The sequence below is a fragment of the Wolffia australiana genome, chromosome 19 (genome assembly GCF_029677425.1).
Source record: "Wolffia australiana isolate 7733 chromosome 19, ASM2967742v1".
Lineage (NCBI taxonomy): Eukaryota > Viridiplantae > Streptophyta > Magnoliopsida > Alismatales > Araceae > Wolffia > Wolffia australiana.
Window position 1 is genome coordinate 1,430,001 of NC_135853.1, and position 19,234 is coordinate 1,449,234.

At 40.6% G+C, this 19,234-nt stretch overlaps 2 protein-coding genes and 2 long non-coding RNA genes across 6 annotated transcripts in view; 2 read left to right on the forward strand and 2 right to left on the reverse strand.

Annotated features, from left to right (window-relative positions):
* Positions 1-353, reverse strand: part of LOC144715909 (uncharacterized) — a 438-nt gene extending 85 nt beyond the window's left edge. The window contains exons 1-2 of the long non-coding RNA XR_013584761.1: positions 300-353; positions 1-145 (exon numbers count right to left, since the gene is read on the reverse strand). The exon at positions 1-145 is cut by the window's left edge and continues 85 nt beyond it. This is a non-coding gene — a long non-coding RNA (uncharacterized LOC144715909). The remainder of the gene's footprint in view (positions 146-299) is intronic.
* On the forward strand, positions 279-2,762 carry LOC144715908 (uncharacterized). Its single transcript, XR_013584760.1, has 3 exons — positions 279-409; positions 1,738-1,800; positions 2,059-2,762. It is a non-coding gene; the product is annotated as an uncharacterized LOC144715908 (long non-coding RNA).
* A 4,699-nt stretch (positions 2,763-7,461) lies between these two features.
* LOC144715425 (putative ADP-ribosylation factor GTPase-activating protein AGD6) lies at positions 7,462-10,808 on the forward strand. Its single transcript, XM_078590331.1, has 4 exons — positions 7,462-7,602; positions 7,719-8,536; positions 8,620-8,688; positions 10,088-10,808. The coding sequence occupies exons 2-4, from the start codon at positions 7,751-7,753 to the stop codon at positions 10,529-10,531; spliced, it is 1,299 nt and encodes a 432-aa protein (XP_078446457.1). The 5' UTR covers positions 7,462-7,602; positions 7,719-7,750; the 3' UTR covers positions 10,532-10,808.
* A 1,609-nt stretch (positions 10,809-12,417) lies between these two features.
* On the reverse strand, positions 12,418-18,657 carry LOC144715696 (UDP-glucuronic acid decarboxylase 6-like). 3 transcript variants are annotated; one of them, XM_078590659.1, is made up of 13 exons: positions 18,589-18,657; positions 17,728-17,846; positions 17,415-17,501; positions 17,172-17,259; positions 16,985-17,076; positions 16,717-16,781; positions 16,500-16,588; positions 16,321-16,398; positions 16,148-16,241; positions 15,267-15,333; positions 15,089-15,152; positions 14,904-14,944; positions 12,418-12,775 (listed from the first exon to the last, which is right to left on the reverse strand). In XM_078590659.1, exons 2-13 carry the CDS (start codon positions 17,815-17,817, stop codon positions 12,581-12,583), a joined length of 1,050 nt encoding a protein of 349 aa, XP_078446785.1. In that variant the 5' UTR covers positions 17,818-17,846; positions 18,589-18,657; the 3' UTR covers positions 12,418-12,580. The 3 variants fall into 3 exon arrangements, with proteins under 3 accessions (XP_078446785.1, XP_078446786.1, XP_078446787.1); XM_078590660.1 differs by lacking the exon at positions 18,589-18,657 and adding an exon at positions 18,410-18,518; XM_078590661.1 differs by lacking the exon at positions 18,589-18,657 and adding an exon at positions 17,925-18,083.
* Between the last annotated feature and the right edge of the window lie 577 nt (positions 18,658-19,234).

Here is a 19,234-nt window from a genome sequence, read left to right on the forward strand (position 1 = left end):
TCGAAACACATTCCGTCTGGGGCTCACCACCCTCTGAAAGTCCTTCGTCTTCATCGTCCTCCGAGGGTCTACGATTCCCTGCCTCGCCGCGCGCCCAAGCTCTCTTCCCATAGCCGCTCTCTTTACGTGCATCCCACGCCAAATCCTAAAGAGAGAACCCACAAAGAAAGAAAGAAAGAAAGAGATAGAGAGAGGGATATAGAGAGAGAGAGAGATAATCGTACGTAGAAGAGAGAATCTATTAAAATCCTGGCAGAGAGGGGAAGAAGATAGTCTATGGGGGGAAACCTGGGCATTACCCGGTGGAGAAGTGGAGGGGAATCATTGCGCTGTTGGCCGGCGCAGAGTTTGTTCATGCTTTGCCATTTCCTCTCCGGATCCATCTCTGGAAGGCAGCCCACCTCAGGAGGTATTCAATCCCTCCCCTTCTTTCTGCCCTCTCAGATGTTGATGTGTAACCACTGCGACCCTTTCTCTCTCTTGCTCTCCCTCTCTCTCTCTCTCTCTCAATATTTTCCCACATCTAGTCTACCGAACCATACATCTCTCTAAAGTATGTGTTCTCTCTAATCATCTGTAATCATGCGTCTATGCGTGTATCTCGTATATCATTGAGACTAAATTCTTCCAGCATATCTTTGCATAGCGTGTCTCTCTTCATCTCTCCTTATTCTCTCTCTCATCTTCTATGCTGTATCTATCTCTCTTTTTTCAAATCACATTAAGCTATTTTCTCTCTCTTAATCTCTCCTTATGCTCTCTATGATTCTCTCTTTGCGTATCTCCTTAAACTCTTTCTCTCTCTTTCTCTTAATATCTCATTAAGCTCTCTCTCTGTGGTCATCTCTCTTAATTTCCGTCTCTCTCTCATCATCTCTCTTAAGGTCTCTCTCTTCTTAAGCTCTCTGTCTCTCTTCAACTCTCACGTAGCTCTCTCTTTTCTCTCTATCTCTCTCTCTATCAATCTATCTATCTATCTATCTCTCTTAGGCCCGCCTGCTCTTTCCCCCCTCGGCAATTCGGGCAGTCGTATTCATTACACTTGGTCACAGAAAACTAGTATTTATACAGGGCCTGCCTTGGTCTCCTTCTACCGCTGTAGCTTCTCTCTGCTCTGGTTCTCCCATGGCCAACGTTCATCTTCTCTCTCTCTCTCTCTCTCTCTCTCTCTCTCTCTCTCTCTCTCTCTCTCTCTCTCTCTCTCTCTCTCTCTCTCTCTCTCTCTCTCTCTCTCTGTTTCATTCATTGGGGTTGAGTGATGATGATGATGATTGCGAGGAAGATAGCTGAGTTGCTGTTTGCGGGCGGAGCATCATCAAGATTCACAGCGACATCGAACGGTTGTTGATCTTGATGACCATCAAGATGCTGAGAATCTTGATGATGCTGCATCGGCAAGCAGTGACAATTTTAAGAGCATCTTCGCATTGTAAAGTCTAACGAAGAAGATGAGCGATCACGCGAATGAGTTCACTCTCTGGTATTCTCTGACTCTCTCTCTCTCTCTATATATATATATATATCAGTCTATCTATCTATCTATCGATCTGTATGTCTGTCTGTCTATCTCTCCTTCTTTCTTTCTCTCTCTATCCATCTCTCTTTCTCTCTCTTCTCCCTCTCTCAGGTCTAGCTCTCTCTCTCCGTCTATCTCTCTCTCTCTCTTTTCTCTCTATATATTTTTATCTATCTCTCTTGCTCTTTCTCACTTTCTCTTTATTTTGAAAATTGTTGCAGCATCTTCTCAGTGTAAAGAGTAACGAAGAAGATGAGGGAGCACACGAATGAGTCTATTCTCTGGTACTCTCTCTCTCTCTCTATCAATCTATCTATCTCTCTGTCCATCCATCTATCTATCTGTCTATCTCTATCTATGTATCTATTTCTCTATCTATCTATCTATCAATGTATATATTTCTCTATCTATCTATCTTTCCATCTCTCTGTCTATCTCCCCCTCTTTTTCTCTCTATCTCTATCTCTCTCTCTTCCCACATCACAGCTCATGGTTGTCTCTTTACTTTGGTAATTGGTACGTAACAATCCATCTTCTCGCAGGGCAACGAGAAGCTAATAAGAGGGATCCCGTTCTCTCTCTCTCTCTCTCTCTCTCTCTCTCTCTCTCTCTCTCTCTCTCTCTCTCTCTCTCTCTCTCCTTCCCCCATCGATCAATCTGACTGTCTTATCGTTTTTTATTTGCTCGTCTTGACTAAGTACGATACATAAAATGAAATAATAAATAAAAGATTGGCGAAAAGATGTTCCCACAAGAACATTACCACATGCATTCTGTTAATAAAGATTTAACTTTGGAATTACCGCATGCATTCTGTTCATAAAGATTTAACTTTTGGAGCATATTCATGAAAACTTTTAATTATAAGCGACGCTGTACCAACTCGCTTCGAAAAGAGGAATGAAAGACCCTCACGCAACCGACAGGATCTAAGGCGGTTCGGTCAAACAATATACAATTGATATTTGATAATATAGTTCAGTTAATATTCGGATCAAAATATTTGGGCCTTCAAGGTGGGAAGAACTATACTTGAGGGTATGGTCCCCAATATTTGATACTTGCCTATGTTGAGCCTTCCAGAGAATATCATCATCTTTTTTCCCATTTTTTGCCTGGCATTCACTCGATATATTTAATCAATGATTTATTGGTACGCTTGGAATATTCGATGTAAAAGTTCATTATATTTAATCAAATTTTGTACTCCCTTTTGAAATTTTGTCAAATATGTTTTTTTGTGGAATCTTAGGGTTTATTATTGAAAGTCTTATTTTATCCAATAGTTTTGTTTTAAAGAGTCATAGTACACACGAGTTTTCCCTGGATAAACAATTGAAGTCGACACTTAAGGCAAACTAAAAAGCCCTCGCTTGTGCAATTACTTCTCAGCCTAAAGGAGTCAAGGTGTCTAATTTTAAAAACCGAAGAAATTAAGGTTACCCTTATTCTTTCATCTGATTGATTTTTCTCCCCTATTGGTTATGACTCTGAAATCATATGAACATGAGAACTCTGGTAAGATGAATATTTTCAAGGGAACATTAATTTAACCTGGGTAAAAGATTGTCTCTATCAATGGGTTTCGGTGGACGAAGTAGATTCCTTAGGAATAAGGTCAAATTTTAAAACATTTTGGATCAAGAAGATAGCTCAGATGTAAGGAATTTGGAGACACGTAAGAAATAAATGTGAACAAAGGAGGCCCAGGATAAAGATAAAATAAATTATGTGCTTTTCTTGTAGACAATAAGAAGAGTATCTGCAATGATTTATTAAAAAATATTTTGATGAACTGAATAATTAATCTTATGTATTAAACTAATTGAGGATCATTCTCAAGAGGTATATTGATAATGCCAATCCTAATTCTTATCTTTCATGACTAGAGCACCTTGTGTGATTTTAACGGTATAAAATGGAATGAAGGTTGTGAGTACTCTTGTCCATCAAGTTGATTTAATATACATCATAACGGATATTAATTTTTAGATTTAAATGGGATCTGAAATCACCATTTGAGTATTTTACGAGAGGGATCCATTGATTAGACGATGTGTCACCAATAGCCATGAATAAATAGTTGGCTGATTCACAATTAAAACTTGCTACTAGGTTTTTCAGACACCATAATATATTATAAATATGATACATCGTGTTTCTAAATATTATGTATAATATTCTCCTTTCCCATATATTTCATAAAAATCCATTCATATTGGTGTAGAGAATAAATCACCAAGGCAAATTATTCAAGCCATTACATTCAAGAACTTACTCACATGTGGCATGTTTGCTATCCATATCTTGATGAGAAAGAGAGGTTACCTGAGTAAAGAATTTGGTTGTGCATGAATATTGAATTCAAGGGCATTTGATTAAAACTTCCTTAGTAGTATTCCAATAAATATTCAAAATAATAAAATCCAAAATGGCCTAGTCAATGAAAGATACATTTTTTTTACTTTATTCAACTGATGGTGAAACCTGTGGATATTCTCTAGACTATCTCAATAAGTTCACTAATGAATTGTGCGAGTGTGTAGTATCATGATTTCATGAAGTTGACGACCATATAGTCAACTGGTCAAATTTTTAAAATTTGAAATGAGGTGTTCATGATATTTAAAAAAATTATCCTACATCAGTGGCTAATTTTTAGACCAATCAGACTTCATTTCACAAGTTACATATTATTGGTTCATATATGAATGAAATAGTATTGTGCAAATTATTTCCAATAATTTAGGGTTGGTAAATTATTTAAATGAAAAACATGTTATTTGTATTAATAAATAAGAAATTGAGTATGATTTGGGTATATTTTTAATTACATTAGAAGAAATTGAGACTTTTATTGGGTTATTTAATATATTAGAGGTTATTCATATTTTTTCTGGAAAATGAATACGAAATGGTGGTGTAATAATATGTAATAACTTCTGAGAACCAATGCGCCAGCATGTGATTGAATATCTACTAATCTAATATAATCACAAAAATAAAAGACCCGGTGAGAAAATAGAGATCAAATATTTTCCATTTTTCTCCAAGTATTAATCAAATATCCTCTCTCTCTTTTTAAATGTATTCCTATATTGCATGTATTAAAATCAATCACTATAATTATTTTAAAAATTGTATTTCCATTGATAACTCCATGAAGAGTCCATTGATAACTCTGTGAAGATCGACTTCCCCGAAAAAATATATCAACTGGTTCCCTTGAATCATGAAGATGAAAAAAGACAACTTAGCACTCTGATTTTTTTGTGATTCAGTGGAGGGACAGTGTAGACCACTATGACTCGAGACTCCCAACCTATATATCTAATGAAACTAGTGTTATTGAAACTTTTCTATTTTATCATGATATTTATATTTATGGATATTATTCAGATCTTCATAGTACATATATATTAACTTGCTTGCCAATATTTGTTAAAACACATCATAAAACAAAATATTATTTACAATATTATTTCTTAGATATTACTTATTATCATGACAACACTAATATGTCAAAAGAAACATTTTGAGAATATGTTAAAAAATAATTGAAGCATATTGACAGGTGAGGGAGACAATATAAGTAGCTCCATAAAATCCAGGAAAAAGAATACAAATGAAGCCATAGGAATACATAATATAACGAGAAATAATTGAAAAAAAATAAAGGAAGAAAATGAATCAAGTTGTTTTTAATAAATCTTAAGAGCCAGAGCAGTAGCCAATTACGAAAACGTGAAAATCTGAAATAGATGTGAGAATATTAGGGGGGAATAATGAAAAATAATGAGAAAATAAAAACAAGCTAAGTTTATTGGATTTAAATTTATTTACATTAATTTGATTTGAGGAATTTAGAGTTTGAGAGTAAACAGTTTCCAAGAAATTGGATTGTTGTGCAATGTGTGGGTTGACTTGATATTTCCATATTGCACGTGTTTCTTCTAATCTGTTATATAATATTGAAGTTTAAGGAGGGTTGTATGCATGAAGGCTTGGGCGGTCGAGTAGGGGGAAGAAACATAGACCCATTTCCTGGGGAGTCTTTCATGATGAGGACAGGAAGAGAATCCTTTGATAGTAATGATTGTGGTTTTACTTTCATCATGTTTTATGACCCTGATATAATGCTTGTTAAGGTAAGAGTGAGGGTTGACATTTTGAGAAAGGATTACACTGGATATTGATACGTTCTTGTGTCGGGGACAGATCAAAGATGATACAAGATTGCATTGTCATGCCAAATTCAGTGAAATAAAACGAGATGTTCTAATGTAGCAGCAACACAAGAGAGGGAGAGAGACATAAGAGAGACAAGATGCGGAGGAGTTCCTGGGTGGAGAGGAGGGAAACGAGAATGATTAAGAGCTTGGTGATGGATCACTAGAGAGCAGCCATGGGCTCGGCCTGGGAGGGAGAATGCCAACCTGCGAGCCAAGAAGGAAGGGTCGCGACCGATGACAAGAAGGAAGAGATGAAGAGAGAGAGATGGGGGGCAGCTTACTATGAGAATTCCTACCCAAACTGCCTCAAGAGAGGCCTTTAAATAGGAGATGTTGGGGGTTGGGCATGTGCTTGCATAGTGGGCCACGATCAGGACTTCCTCCATACATATGGGCTAATGGATCATATCAACCCCCCTATCTCGACCAGCTTGTCCTTAAGCTAGAAAGAAGGAAAGTAAGCATGAGGGCCGAAGGCGAGCTCCCATGAAGCTTCTGAGGCTGGGAGTCCTTCCCAACGGAAGGCTGGGAGTCCTTCCGAGGCTGGGGTTGTGACACATGAAAGACCGGATGAATGCGGGCATCCCCTGGAATGATGAGTTGGTATGTGACGGGACCGAGGCACGTGAGGATGGAGTATGGGCCAAAATAACACGAAGTCAAGGAGATAGGGCATGCTGAGGATCATGCGGATATGTCTAGATGTACGTCATTTGCATGACCTGGAATAACTGGATAAAAGAAAAATGGTAACATATTATATCCTATGCAATGTGAAATAATCTTTTATTACTTGAATTCCTTATTTGAAATTGGCCAACAAATGTGTTGATTTTTTTAGCTGATACAAATAAAGTTTATAGAAGACGCGTGCTAGATGAAATTTAGCACAAAACTGTCAAATGCACAGTGATGCTGAGGAGGATAGGATATCATTGACAATGACCAACACATTAATTATTAAACTAGTTATCCAAACAAACAAGTATCATATGTCTCCAACTATAGTGATATGCATGCTAAAAATATAATCCCAAGGTTAAATATGCATACACATGAAGGCTCCCTCCATATGTTATAGTTCACATAATTTTATGTACAAAATAGACACCAAAAATCTATTGCAAACCTAACCAATCATCGGAAGTCAAACTAAAACATATTCGACGAGTAATCTTCCCTTCCCGAAACAATCACTCATTTTGCTGGAGACATGCGCCGCAACTTTGAATCGGAAGGGAGATTTCAAGATACGGTGGATTTATTCACTCTATCATTAACGAAGCTCGATCATGTGTCTCATAGGGGATTTGCCTTTTCTATTGATTCATAAAGATTAGATAAAAAAAATTATATTGAACAGGGTATTATACTCCATAGACGAATCAAAAAAGAATAAGGCTTGATTTAGCGCTCTCCTGACTTGTCCACGATTGAATCTGTGTCTAAATTGGGATATAATCACATACACTCCGCGGCTACAAACTCTTGCAAACACTAAACCTTAATACAAATAAAACCCATCTGACGGAGACGAGGGCACGGCCGGGACAGTCTACGAGCACGGCCCAGTAGACACATATACAATTACATGTTTCAATATTTGTACTCAAAACTATATATTCAACTATGAATTAAACTCTACTATTACATCAATACCCCCAACGGCTCCCTCTATACACCCAAATCTTCAACATGACAGCTCAACTCTCTCTCTCTCGAGAATCTCTCTCTTAAATAAACATATAAATAAACCAGATTCGACAAGAGAAAGAGAGAGAGAGAGAAAGATTTGGGGGAAGAGCGGTCGGCGACGACAAGCGAGGGAAGAAGGGGAAGAGCAGATCGATCTCGGTAAATTCTCAATCCCTTCCCCTTCCCTAGATCATCATTCGTTGCGTGATGCGATCGCCGAAGCGCGATCAGATCGATCGGATCTAGACAATCTATCAAGATCGTCGGATTTCCAGATCGTCGGAGTTCCAGATCGATCAGATCGGCGATGGCGGCAGCGGCGACGACCTCGCGGCGGCTCCGGCAACTCCAATCTCAGCCGGGGAACAAAACCTGCGTCGATTGCTCCCAGAAGAACCCCCAATGGGCCTCCGTCTCGTACGGGATCTTCATGTGCCTCGAATGCTCGGGGAAGCACCGCGGGCTGGGAGTGCACGTCAGCTTCGTCAGATCCGTCACCATGGATTCCTGGTCCGAGATCCAGTTGAAGAAGATGGAGGCCGGGGGGAACGACCGGTTGAATGGCTTTCTGACCGCCTGCGGCGTCCCCAAGGAGACGGAAATCGCGGTTAAGTACAACACCAAGGCTGCTGCTGCGTTCCGGGATGGCATTCAAGCTGTCGCCGACGGCCGGCCATGGCGAGACCCCCCAATTGTGAAGGAGGTTCTCTCTTCGGCTGCAAGGAAGCCTCCCACGGGGCGTAGCAGCGGGGGTTGGGAGAGTTGGGGGAGCGACGACGTCAGATCCAACGATATTAGGCGGAATCAGTCTGTGGGTGACTTCAGAGCTGGGTATGGAGAGAAGTCTAGCTCTGGGTTGCATCCCTCTAGATCATCCGGAGATATATATACAAGGGCCGAGCTTGAGGCCTCTGCAGCTGGCAAAGGCGATTTCTTTGCGAGGAAGATGGCGGAAAATGAGTCTAGGCCCGAGGGAATTCCTCCTTCGCAAGGGGGGAAGTACGTTGGATTTGGCTCCTCTCCTGCCCCGTCTGCTCAGCGGAGTAACCCCCAGGGCGATGTTTTAAGAGATACAGTATCCGTTGTGTCCCAGGTTGGTAAATGAAAAGAAGATGTTAGGAACTTGGAGATTTTGCGATTTTGCTGTAATTTAATCTTGGGTTTTCTCGTTTTCAGGGCTTCGGTCGGCTCTCTGTTGTGGCCACTTCTGTTGTGCAGGCGGGTACCAAGGAACTGACGTCTAAGGTACCTTCTGTGGCCTCAAATTGGAAACTTTGTTTGTGTTTCCTGTTTTCTTGTCTATACGGGGGGGGGGGGGGAATGATGAATTAATGATCGATTGTTCTTCATGAGGAAAAAGAAATGTGGCTGCTCATTCCATGTTAGGATAATTTAGTGTGAAAGAGATGTTTTTAAACTTGTGAGCCGAACTTCTGTGAAGAGACTGTGAAATATTGATGAAGAAAGAAGATTAACGAATTATCACAAGTTCGCTGCAGTAAAAGATGGCTTTGAGAGAACTGACGATTTCCCAATGTCGCTTCTTTCAATCAGCCGAATAAAATCCTAGCCCTGATCCTGAGAATTTACCCCATTTTTACTATGCTTTAGCACTCGGATTTCCTGGACCGGGTTTTTTCTTCTTACTGGCCCATGTTAAATACGAAAGTAACTTGTCCCAATAAGTGGGCCTTCTGATCTGCTACCTCTTATCTAGCTTGAAAATAGGGTTAAGCCGTGCCATTATACCAGTAATTTTACCCAACTGATGTGTACCGAAAATCTTAAACATCAGCGGGCTCGATAATTTAGTGAATTCCAAGATTAAGATTTATAGGGATTCCTTGATTCCTTGTCCAATCCGATGCTCTCTTGGACACGATCCTCATCTTGTAGTGGGTGCTCGGGCCATTTCATCCCATTAGGGGCATGTTAGTCATTTGTATTTCCCTTTGAACTGGGTAGCCCTCCAGGGAGGATGGCAGCGAGGAATAAGTTGAATTGATCTCCTCCCTGTCAGTTTTGGCCCCGGAGAAATACAGAGCTATTTTTCCTTTATGACGCTTGCCCAGTGAGACTGATACGATCCTAGATCTAGGCTCGTATCGGAAGGAGGGTAGACGGGCGAGGCGAGGTAGAGAGGAGAACGGGAATGATTGGGGGAAGGCAGAGCTGAGGAGGTAGGGATTGGCCGGGGACGAGCTGCCTGAAGACACGGTGAAGTAGAGACGATCGTAGAGGGAGAGAGAGAAACCAGACCTAGACGAGGAGAGGGGAGACAAGAAGACCTTACTTCAATCTCTTTCTTCTTGGCTGCCCGCCTAAAGGGAGGGCATCCCTATTTAAAGGAAATATATATTGCCGAATGACTGAAATGCCCCTACAGGCTAACATGACAAAACTACCCCTAAATAGGTTGAGGATCCTCTCAGAGACTTTCAATTTCCGGAATTTATGGGCTAGAATGCAACAATCGCTTGAAGCTCTTGTCAAATTGTGTCGCTATCCATTTTTGCACTATCTTCTCGACTCAAGGCACCCTCTCTTTTCTCTCTTTTATTCCTATGCCTCCCCACCAAGGGAAGGAAACACAGCCTGCACGTATCCTTTTTCATTGATTTCCTCTCTGGGCCGTGCCATGCAGGTGAGGGAAGGCGGGTACGATCAGAAAGTCAATGAGACGGTGGGCGTGGTCGCCGCGAAGACCACCGAGCTTGGCCAGAAGACGTGGGGGATCATGAAAGGGGTCGTGGCGTTCGCCTCGCAGAAGGTCGAGGAATACGCAAAGGAAGGGTCCTCCTGGCAGAGCCAGACCGGCAGGAATGGCCACTACCAAGAATTCAGGCACGAGGGCGAGTCCGCGGTTGGCCGCTACGACTCGGTCAACTCCTGGGATGACTGGGACAACAAGGAGAAAGTCAACAAAGCCCCCGCCAAAGAAACCCGGGCTGGCGGCGGCGGAGATAGCTGGGCTGGTTGGGATGATGGCAAAGATGATGGGTTTGACAACCACTACCAGAGCTCTTCCAACAAGGGCTCCTCTCAGAATGGGAGATCTGGTGCTTGGTCTGAAGGTGGTTTCCTCTAAGAGGTATGAGTTCTATCTCTATCTCTCTCTCTATCTTCCTCTTTCTCTCTCTATGTCTCCATTCCTATCTCTATATATTTGCCTGGTTTTTCTCTTGATCTCTGTTGTTGTGTCTATTGGCGTTCATCATGTTGAAACAGTGTTTCTCTGACATTTTATGATTTCTATGAGGATAAGGAGATGGCCTGAAACACTCCCAACTTTTTCGCATTGAAATATGTGGAATTATTTATGTACTGCATCTGAACTTGGAATATGATTTTGTATTGGATGTGTGTTTGCTTCGTGTTGGATTGGGAATTGTTTTAATCTTGAATTTGGTTTTTGTCGATGCATAACGATATCATACAGAAAAAAGCAAACGTTTCTTTAAATCGCGTTTTGAAGCCTTCTGTGAAAAACGTTTTCAAGTCATTATTCTCAACATTTATTCGCTTGCACATTAAATCACTCGCAAAGAGGAATTATATTGTCGCGCGTAAACCGTTAAAATAAAATTGATGAAACAAAATTTATTTTGGACTTCACTCTTTGAGTTGCATGCTATCCAACTTGGACCCTAGAAAGATTGTAGTTTTACGGATTAAGTTATTCTATTACTTTGACGAAAAGTCTGGTAATGCTTTGGGATTAAGTTATTATTAAATCGTTCTAATTTTCATTAAAAACTTCAGTCGAAAAAAGTCCATTCGTTCTGAACGGTTTGAATTTTTCTATCAAACAAGAATTGGTTCGATTTCTATCTAGAGATTCGATTTCGAATTCACGAACATGAACGGTTTCATCACTGTACAGTAATGAAAATCAATTGAAAATAATCAAACTTTTTTATTAAAAGAGAAACAGTTAAAAAAAATGAACAATATCCCACTCTCTCTCCCTCCTTTCTTGCTCTCGCTCATTTTTTACTATACATTTTTATTTCGAACAAATAGATCCGACCTAAATCAGAGTCGACAGTTCGATTTGAATGGGTTTGGGTTATTCAATCCGAACAATTGGCCGGATTATTCAATTCGATCTGATCCAATTATGGAGCAAGTCAGAATCAAATTTCCGGTCAGACTGATTGAGGTTCGGATTCTATCCGAGATTCGAATTCAAATCGCATTTCAAATCGAATTTCAAATCCAATTTCGAGTTTTTATTACCATATCATATCAAATTTCAGAGAGGAATGCTTGATCCCATCGAATATTCCTTGGATCATGCGTCGCTCTTCGAATCACTAACAATTTCACTTCAAAGTTCACTACATTATTAGAATTTTAACATAAATACCTGATATTAATTTCGATGAGAATAAGTAATTTACTTCCCCTCTTTTTTGTCTATCTAGTTCTTACCAAAAAAATTATCCATGGAATCTTCATCCCCGAACATGGTCGTCCGTTTTTGGGCTTTGAATAAATGGCAGCGTATGGATTAGGGGAAATTAAAAATGATTTAAAATTGTTAAAATTTCTTAAAAACGTGTCATATAAAGGAGTACATTTTTTTAAAGGTTATTTGCCACTTTATAAAAGAGAATATTTCTGATTGCCACTCTTAATTTCTCTTTACATTCTGTCTATTTCTCTACCTACCTCTGTATTTCTTTATAACTCTCTCAGTGTCCCTCTATATACTTCTCCCAGCATGTCTCTTTCTATCTCTCTGTGTACAAAATCCAATAATAAACATATTTATCTGCCTATTTCCAAAATATCTCTCCAACCCATATCTCTCTCTATCTGTCTCCTGTCAAACAGGATCAAGAACATCAAGATAAAGCTTGAATATTCTTGAATAAACAACAACATAAAATCCATGAAACTCTCAAATACTGTTGACCTAAGATAAGTAAAAACGAGCGAAAGATGCAAATCTAGAAAAGTACAAAGAGATATAAAAATGGATCAATTATTGCAAGCCACATATTAGAACAGAGCATAGAAAATCCATTATTCACAGAGAAAGCATGATATAAATGAAAAATAATAATGATTTATCTGAGAGGGAGACTCACAGTGTATTGTTCCTAGCTCGAGATTTGACCGTGAGACACGGTCAGAGAGGTGAGGTTGCGGTGGAGGGGGTGAGACGAGCCTTGAAGTCGTCGGCCATGAGGGGGATGCCCATGCGGAGGGGGACTTTGGGCGCCCAGCCCAGCAGCTCGTTGGCTTTGCTGATGTCCGGCTTTCTCTGCCTTGGATCGTCTGGCGTGTTCGCCACCACTCTGATTTTCACTGCTGGGTTGACCAACTGGAGAGAGAGAGAGAGAGATAGAGAGAATGATATCAACTTGCCTTCCTATTGAGGTAGAGCTAGAGAGAGAGATGGCAATAAGGGAGGGAGGGAGGGAAAGAGAGGAGAGAGAGATGGAGAGAGAGAGAGAGATAGACAGAGAGATGGCAGGGGGGACAGAAATAGAGAGATGCCAAGAGAAAGAGATAAAGACAGAGAAATGGCAAGGGGGACAGAGAAATAGAGAGATGCCAAGAGAGAGAGATAAAGACAGAGAAATGACAAGGGGGACAGAGAAATAGAGAGATGCCAAGAGAGAGAGATAAAGACAGAGAAATGACAAGGGGGACAGAGAAATCAAGAAATGGCAAGAGAGAGAGAGAGATAAAGACAGAGAAATGGCTAGGGGACAGATGTTCGTGAGATGGCAAGAGAGAGAGAGTAAGAGAGAAATGGCAAGAGAGAGAAAGAGAGAAATGGCAAGAGAGAGAGATGGCAAGAGGGAGAGAGAGAAATAGAGAGAAAGAGATCTATGGCAGAGATCTATGCAGAGAGATGTATGGCAGAGAGAGGAGAGATCAATGGCAGAGAGAGAAAGAGAGAGATTGTAACAGGGAGAGGAGATATATATGGCAAGAGAGAGATGGTAAGAGAAAGAGAAGAGAGAGAAAGAGAGAGGGAGAGAGAGAAAGATGGCAAGAGACAGAGAAGAGAGAGAAAGAGAGAGGGAGAGAGAGAAAGATGGCAAGAGACAGAGAAAGAGAGAGAGAAAGATGGCAAGAGACAGAGAAAGAGAGAGAGAAAGATGGGAAGAGACAGAGAAGAGAGAGAAAGAGAGAGGGAGAGAAAAAAAGATGGCAAGAGACAGAGAGAGAGAGAGAGAAAGATGGCAAGAGACAGAGAAAGAGAGAGAGAAAGATGGCAAGAGACAGAGAAAGAGAGAGAGAAAGATGGCAAGAGACAGAGAGAGAGAAAGATGGCAAGAGACAGAGAAAGAGAGAGAGAAAGATGGCAAGAGACAGAGAAAGAGAGAGAGAAAGATGGCAAGAGACAGAGAAAGAGAGAGAGAAAGATGGCAAGAGACAGAGAAAGAGAGAGAGAAAGATGGCAAGAGACAGAGAAAGAGAGAGAGAAAGATGGCAAGAGACAGAGAGAGAGAAAGAGAGAGAGAGAGAGAAAGATGGCAAGAGACAGAGAGAGAGAGAGAGAGAGAGAGAGAGAGAAAGATGGCAAGAGACAGAGAGAGAAAGATGGCAAGAGACAGAGAGAGAAATATGGCGAGAGGACAGAGAGAGAGAAAGAGAGAAATATGGCGCGAGGACAGAGAGAGAGAAAGAGAGAAATATGGCGCGAGGACAGAGAGAGAGAAAGAGAGAGAGAGGGAGAGAGAGAGAAAGATGGCAAGAGACACAGAGAGAGAGATGGCAAGAGATAGAGAGAGTGTGTGTGAGAGTTAGAAAGAGATGGCGAGAGATAGAGAGAGCGTGTGGGAGTTAGAGATAGACGACAAGAGATAGAGAGAGAGAGAGTGAGAGTTAGAGAGAGATGGCAAGAGACAGAGAGAACGAAAGAGAGAGAGGGAGATGGCACGGGAGAGATGAAAGAGACAAAGAGAGAGAGAGAGAGAGCGAGATGGCAAGAGAGAGAGAGAGAGAGAGTGCGGTTGACAGTTAGATAGAGATGGCGAGAGATAGAGAGAGTGTGTGTGAGAGTTAGAAATAGATGGCAAGAGATAGAGAGAGAGTGTGTGAGAGTTAGAAATAGATGGCAAGAGATAGATAGAGAGAGTGAGTTAGAGTTAGAGATGGCAAGAGACAGAGAGGACTAAAGAGTGAGAGAGCGAGATGGCACGACAGAGAGATGAAAGAGACAAAGAGAGAGAGATAGATCGAGAGGGATAGCAAGACACAAAGAGAGATAAAGAGAGAGAGATAGCAAGACAAAAAGAGAGATAAAGAGAGAGAGAAAGACAGTCTCATCCTTTCTCTCTCCCTATTTCTATCGGCATCTTTCTGGGGACCTTGGTTCCTGTTTGGAGCTACAAGAGAGAGCGAGAAGGCAAGAAAGAGAGAGAGAGAGAGAGAGAGAGAGAGAGATGGCAAGAGACAGAGAGAGAGGCTAGAAATAGAGTACTGCAAAGATTTACCTCCTTCACGGTTGAAGCGAGTTCCATAATCGTGAATTCGCCTACAAAATAAAATTCCATCTCCGACATCAAAAGGCAATGTAAAGAGAAACAAACAGAAAAAAAAATTTGTAGAATGAATATAACCAAGAAACTCTAAACAAAGTAGGTGTCATTTTACTATGCACCGACGTCAGAGCACGCACCAGGATTTCCGAGGTTGATTGGGCCCGTGTTGTCCCCTTCCATCAGCCTGATAAGGCCTTCAACCTATATATAATCTCAGATTATAAAAACTCCAGAAGATGGACAACAGTAGCCATTAATAAAAAAAAATGAAAATTTCAATAGAGGAAAAACATCAATAAAGGAACTTGTAAATACCATATCAGAGACATAGCAGAAGCTTCTAGTCTGGGTCCCTGGATCTTGTACCGTCAACTCTTCACCCCTGACGAATTCCAGACAAATAATAAGAGAACGGGTAATATGGAAGATAATGAGATAGAAACCTAAGTGGGCTTATTACTGGGCTGGCCCAATAAGAGCATGTTGGTCACTGGGTCTCAGGCTTCTGCATAGGATCACACAATTTTGCGGGGAGGGAATGAAAGTCCTGGGTAGATAACGAGTTTGGACTTCGTGGATTGGTCTCGAGTTGCAGAATCTTTAAGGATACCAATCATAGGAATCTTGATTTAGGTTGAGTCTTAAGGAAAAAAAATTTAATCTTGGTTGCCCTCCTAAAGGAGACCTGCGTTATTTAGAGAAAAACATGTCCAAAAAGAAATGACCAAAATGACCTTAATGGGTACAATGCCAAAGATATCAGGCTGGCCCAATAATGTCATGTTGGTCATTAGGACTAGGGTGCATATAAACAGACATGTCTCCGAGTGATTCCAATTAGGGTTCAGGGGGGACCTGGGGTTGATCAACTTCGATATACTAAAGGGTTGTGTTGACTGGTCAACAGGCCTGACCGCCCGACTTCGACCCTTCCTGACCAAAAAGCTGAGCCAAGGATTGGGTTGACTGAAGGGCTGGATTGACTAGTCAACCTGACCCGACTACCCAACCCTGACCCACTGGTTGGTTGGGCAGTTTTGGGATGTTGACTCATAAGCTCAAAAACCCCTTTGACCAACCCAATTGAACAGAGCACTGGTTGGTTGGGCGGGGCAACACTTTTCCCCCAGGTCAAATTTTTATAATGCATATAGTGGAGAAATTGTAATCAGGATGATTTTTATCTGGTTAAATACCTTAGGGCTTGGGCTATGAAGTTGCTGACTACTCGGCCATCATCAATGTTCATGCGCGGCCCGTAGGTGTTGAAAATCCTCGCGACTCGGATTTCTGCATGTAAGCAATGTATGACATAAGTAATCTTATAATTGACTTCGGATCAATTGAATGAAATCAGTAAAATCCTTGCCTACTCCGTGCTGCCTATGATAGTCAAACATTAAAGTCTCTGCCACACGTTTACCCTCGTCGTAGCAACTTCGGACCCCTGCGTTTGTTAATCAAAACATTCAAGAATTACAGCTGAATTTCATCTATCGTAGTTACTATCATAAGAGATGAACATATATTTGGAGAAAAATAGACAACCGATTGGATTGACGTTGCCCCAGTAGTCTTCCTTCTGTGGGTGTTCTAGCGGATCGCCATAAACCTCTGAAGTGGAGGTCAGCAAAATTCTGTGCCGCAACAAATAGGTTGTGATCTAATCATTGTATATGTATTTAAAGGGGGAAGACAAAAACGCCTCTAGTTGGGCTAAAAATATGGAATTACCCCTGGAGAGGTTGGGGTTTGTTGCATTTACCTTGCACCAACTCTCTTGGCAAGGCCCAGCATATTGAGAGTTCCCATAACATTAGTCTTGATCGTCTAAAAAACGAATGAAACTTAGATGCCAAATAATATGTGGACTTTAATAGGCATATAAAAATCTGGTTTTTATGGTAATGGAATTGGAAACAGTATGATGGGTTTTATTGCTCGTATAGGAATAAGGAAGTGGGTCAAGTCATTCATTTTCAATAAACTAATAAAAAGTTTGAGAATGAGAGGGGTAACTAAAATATGCACACCTTTACGGGGTTGTGTTTGTAAAAAATAGGAGACGCAGGACAGGCTAGATGATAAATCTGATCAACTTCCACGAGCAACGGTTCAGTAATATCTGCAGTTGAATTATCACGTCAACTTTCCAGTCTGAAAGCCAACTTTGGCATTAAAAATGGGTGAAAACGAAGCCTCTAAACAGAAGAAAAGTACCATGACGGATGAGTTCAAATCTTGGGTGACCAATCCATTTCCTAAGGTTTTCCTTAGATCCAGTGAAATAATTGTCAGCAACAATCACCTGAAAATAAGCAGAAAAGGGATATGAAACTTGTTTTTTATTCCTTCCGATCCTTTACTTACAAGTTAACTAATAGAAAAAAATTGAGTCCGCCTTCTATAAAATTCAAAAGTCCTCCAAAAGTCCAAACTTTGGATTTTGGAAGAAGCGAGGACCTCGTTTTTTTCATTTTCCATCAACTTGTCCACGAGATGAGATCCAATGAACCCTGCTCCGCCGGTGACCAGGATTCGTAGGTTGGCCTGCCAGATAATAATCAAAGCAGGAGTTGAGTTTTTTCAAAGAGAGTTGAAAAAATGACGCAAAAGAAATTTCCCAAAAGCAATACGACGTTCATCATAAGCATATTGAGGTACGCTTATTACGCCGGTCAAAATCCTTTTCCTACTCTCGCGGTGAAAACGGTATAAAATATTGTACGAAAATAAGAATTTTCCTATGTAAAGAAAAACAACACGATTCACTCGCCTGGAAGAATTTGGCGTTCCTCAGAGGAGATGGCGTCGGACGCCTCGTCTTGGGGGGATGGTGCACGCCATTCTCCAATTCCTTCGCCATCGCTTCTGATCCTTTGTGCGAAGGCGAGTCTGTAAGAATCCAGAAAGCACAGATCAACGGAAGGTTGTTAAGGTAAAAACAGGACAGACGAGGTATTCAAGACGTACACGCGAACAAGGAACAATCAAATGCGCAAAAGAAGCCAAATCTGATGAGAAATGCAAACTGCTCGACAAAAGGAATTAAGATTTTGACCTTGAACAGCGTGCATGATCAATCAGGCCAAAACGAAGCAATGAAGATCGCAAATCACCGCGAAAAAAGATAAACCGGATCCGGAAACTGGAAAAAAAGGAGAAAACTAAGAGAATAATTTAACATATTGGAAGAAAAATCCGCAGAAAAACTACAATCAAGTTTAGTATTCGCCATCTGTCGGCAATAGCCCAAGCAAACCGCCAAAAGACCTTCACAATTACCAACCGACCGCCAATTCATCATATAATGAACGCATAGAGAAAGCACAGAAAACACAGATCAAACGGAAGGTATCCAAATGTACTTGCGAACAAGCAACAATCAAATGCGCAAAATAATACAAATCTGACGCGAAATGCACAACTAATCGACGAAAAGAAGTTGAGATTTAGACCTTGAACAGAGTGAAGAATCGACCAGGCAAATTCGATGCAATGGAGATCGCAAATCACCGCAAAAAAAGGATAATGTCGGATCCGCAAAAACTAGAAAGTCCGTGAAAACTGGAGAATAATCGGACATATTTAAAGAGAAATCCGCGAGAAATTCGCAATGAAGTTCAGCTTTCGCGACCTGTTTGCAATCGCCCGAGCAAACCGCCACCCAACCTTCTCAGTTACCAACTTACCATGCACCGACTGACAATTAATCATACAATTAATATATATAAAGAAAGTCCCGGGCTTATTGGGCCGATGCAGGGCATATTGGGCCTGGTCAACCCTGCTGGGCCCCATTTCTTCACGTAAAAAATCCCACGACCTTATCTCTTAAGAAAGTAAAATTTGCAATGAAGTTTAAAAATAATGGTAATTATCACTTTTTATTTATTATAATCGATTGACTTTAAACACAATTCTATATTTCTTTTATTTTGCTGTTTCTGGCAGCCACGTTGTATAAAGCATTCATTTAATGCAACCTAGTTTCAGTAAAGATGTATTAAAGAAATATTCGTATAGAATATGCAAGGAGGGATATATCTCTCGAGAAAGCAAAAATTAATTTTCAAATTTTAATTCATTAAGACGACTGAGAGTAATTTGTAAAAAAAGTAATGGCATTTAACATTTTTATTTATTATAATCGCTTGACTTCAAACATATTTCTGTATTTTTAAAACTCTACCGTTTCTGGCAGGGAAGGTGTGTGAAGCGTTCATTTAATGCGATTTAGTTTCTGTAAATAGATATTAAAGTAATAAAATATGCAAAAATGA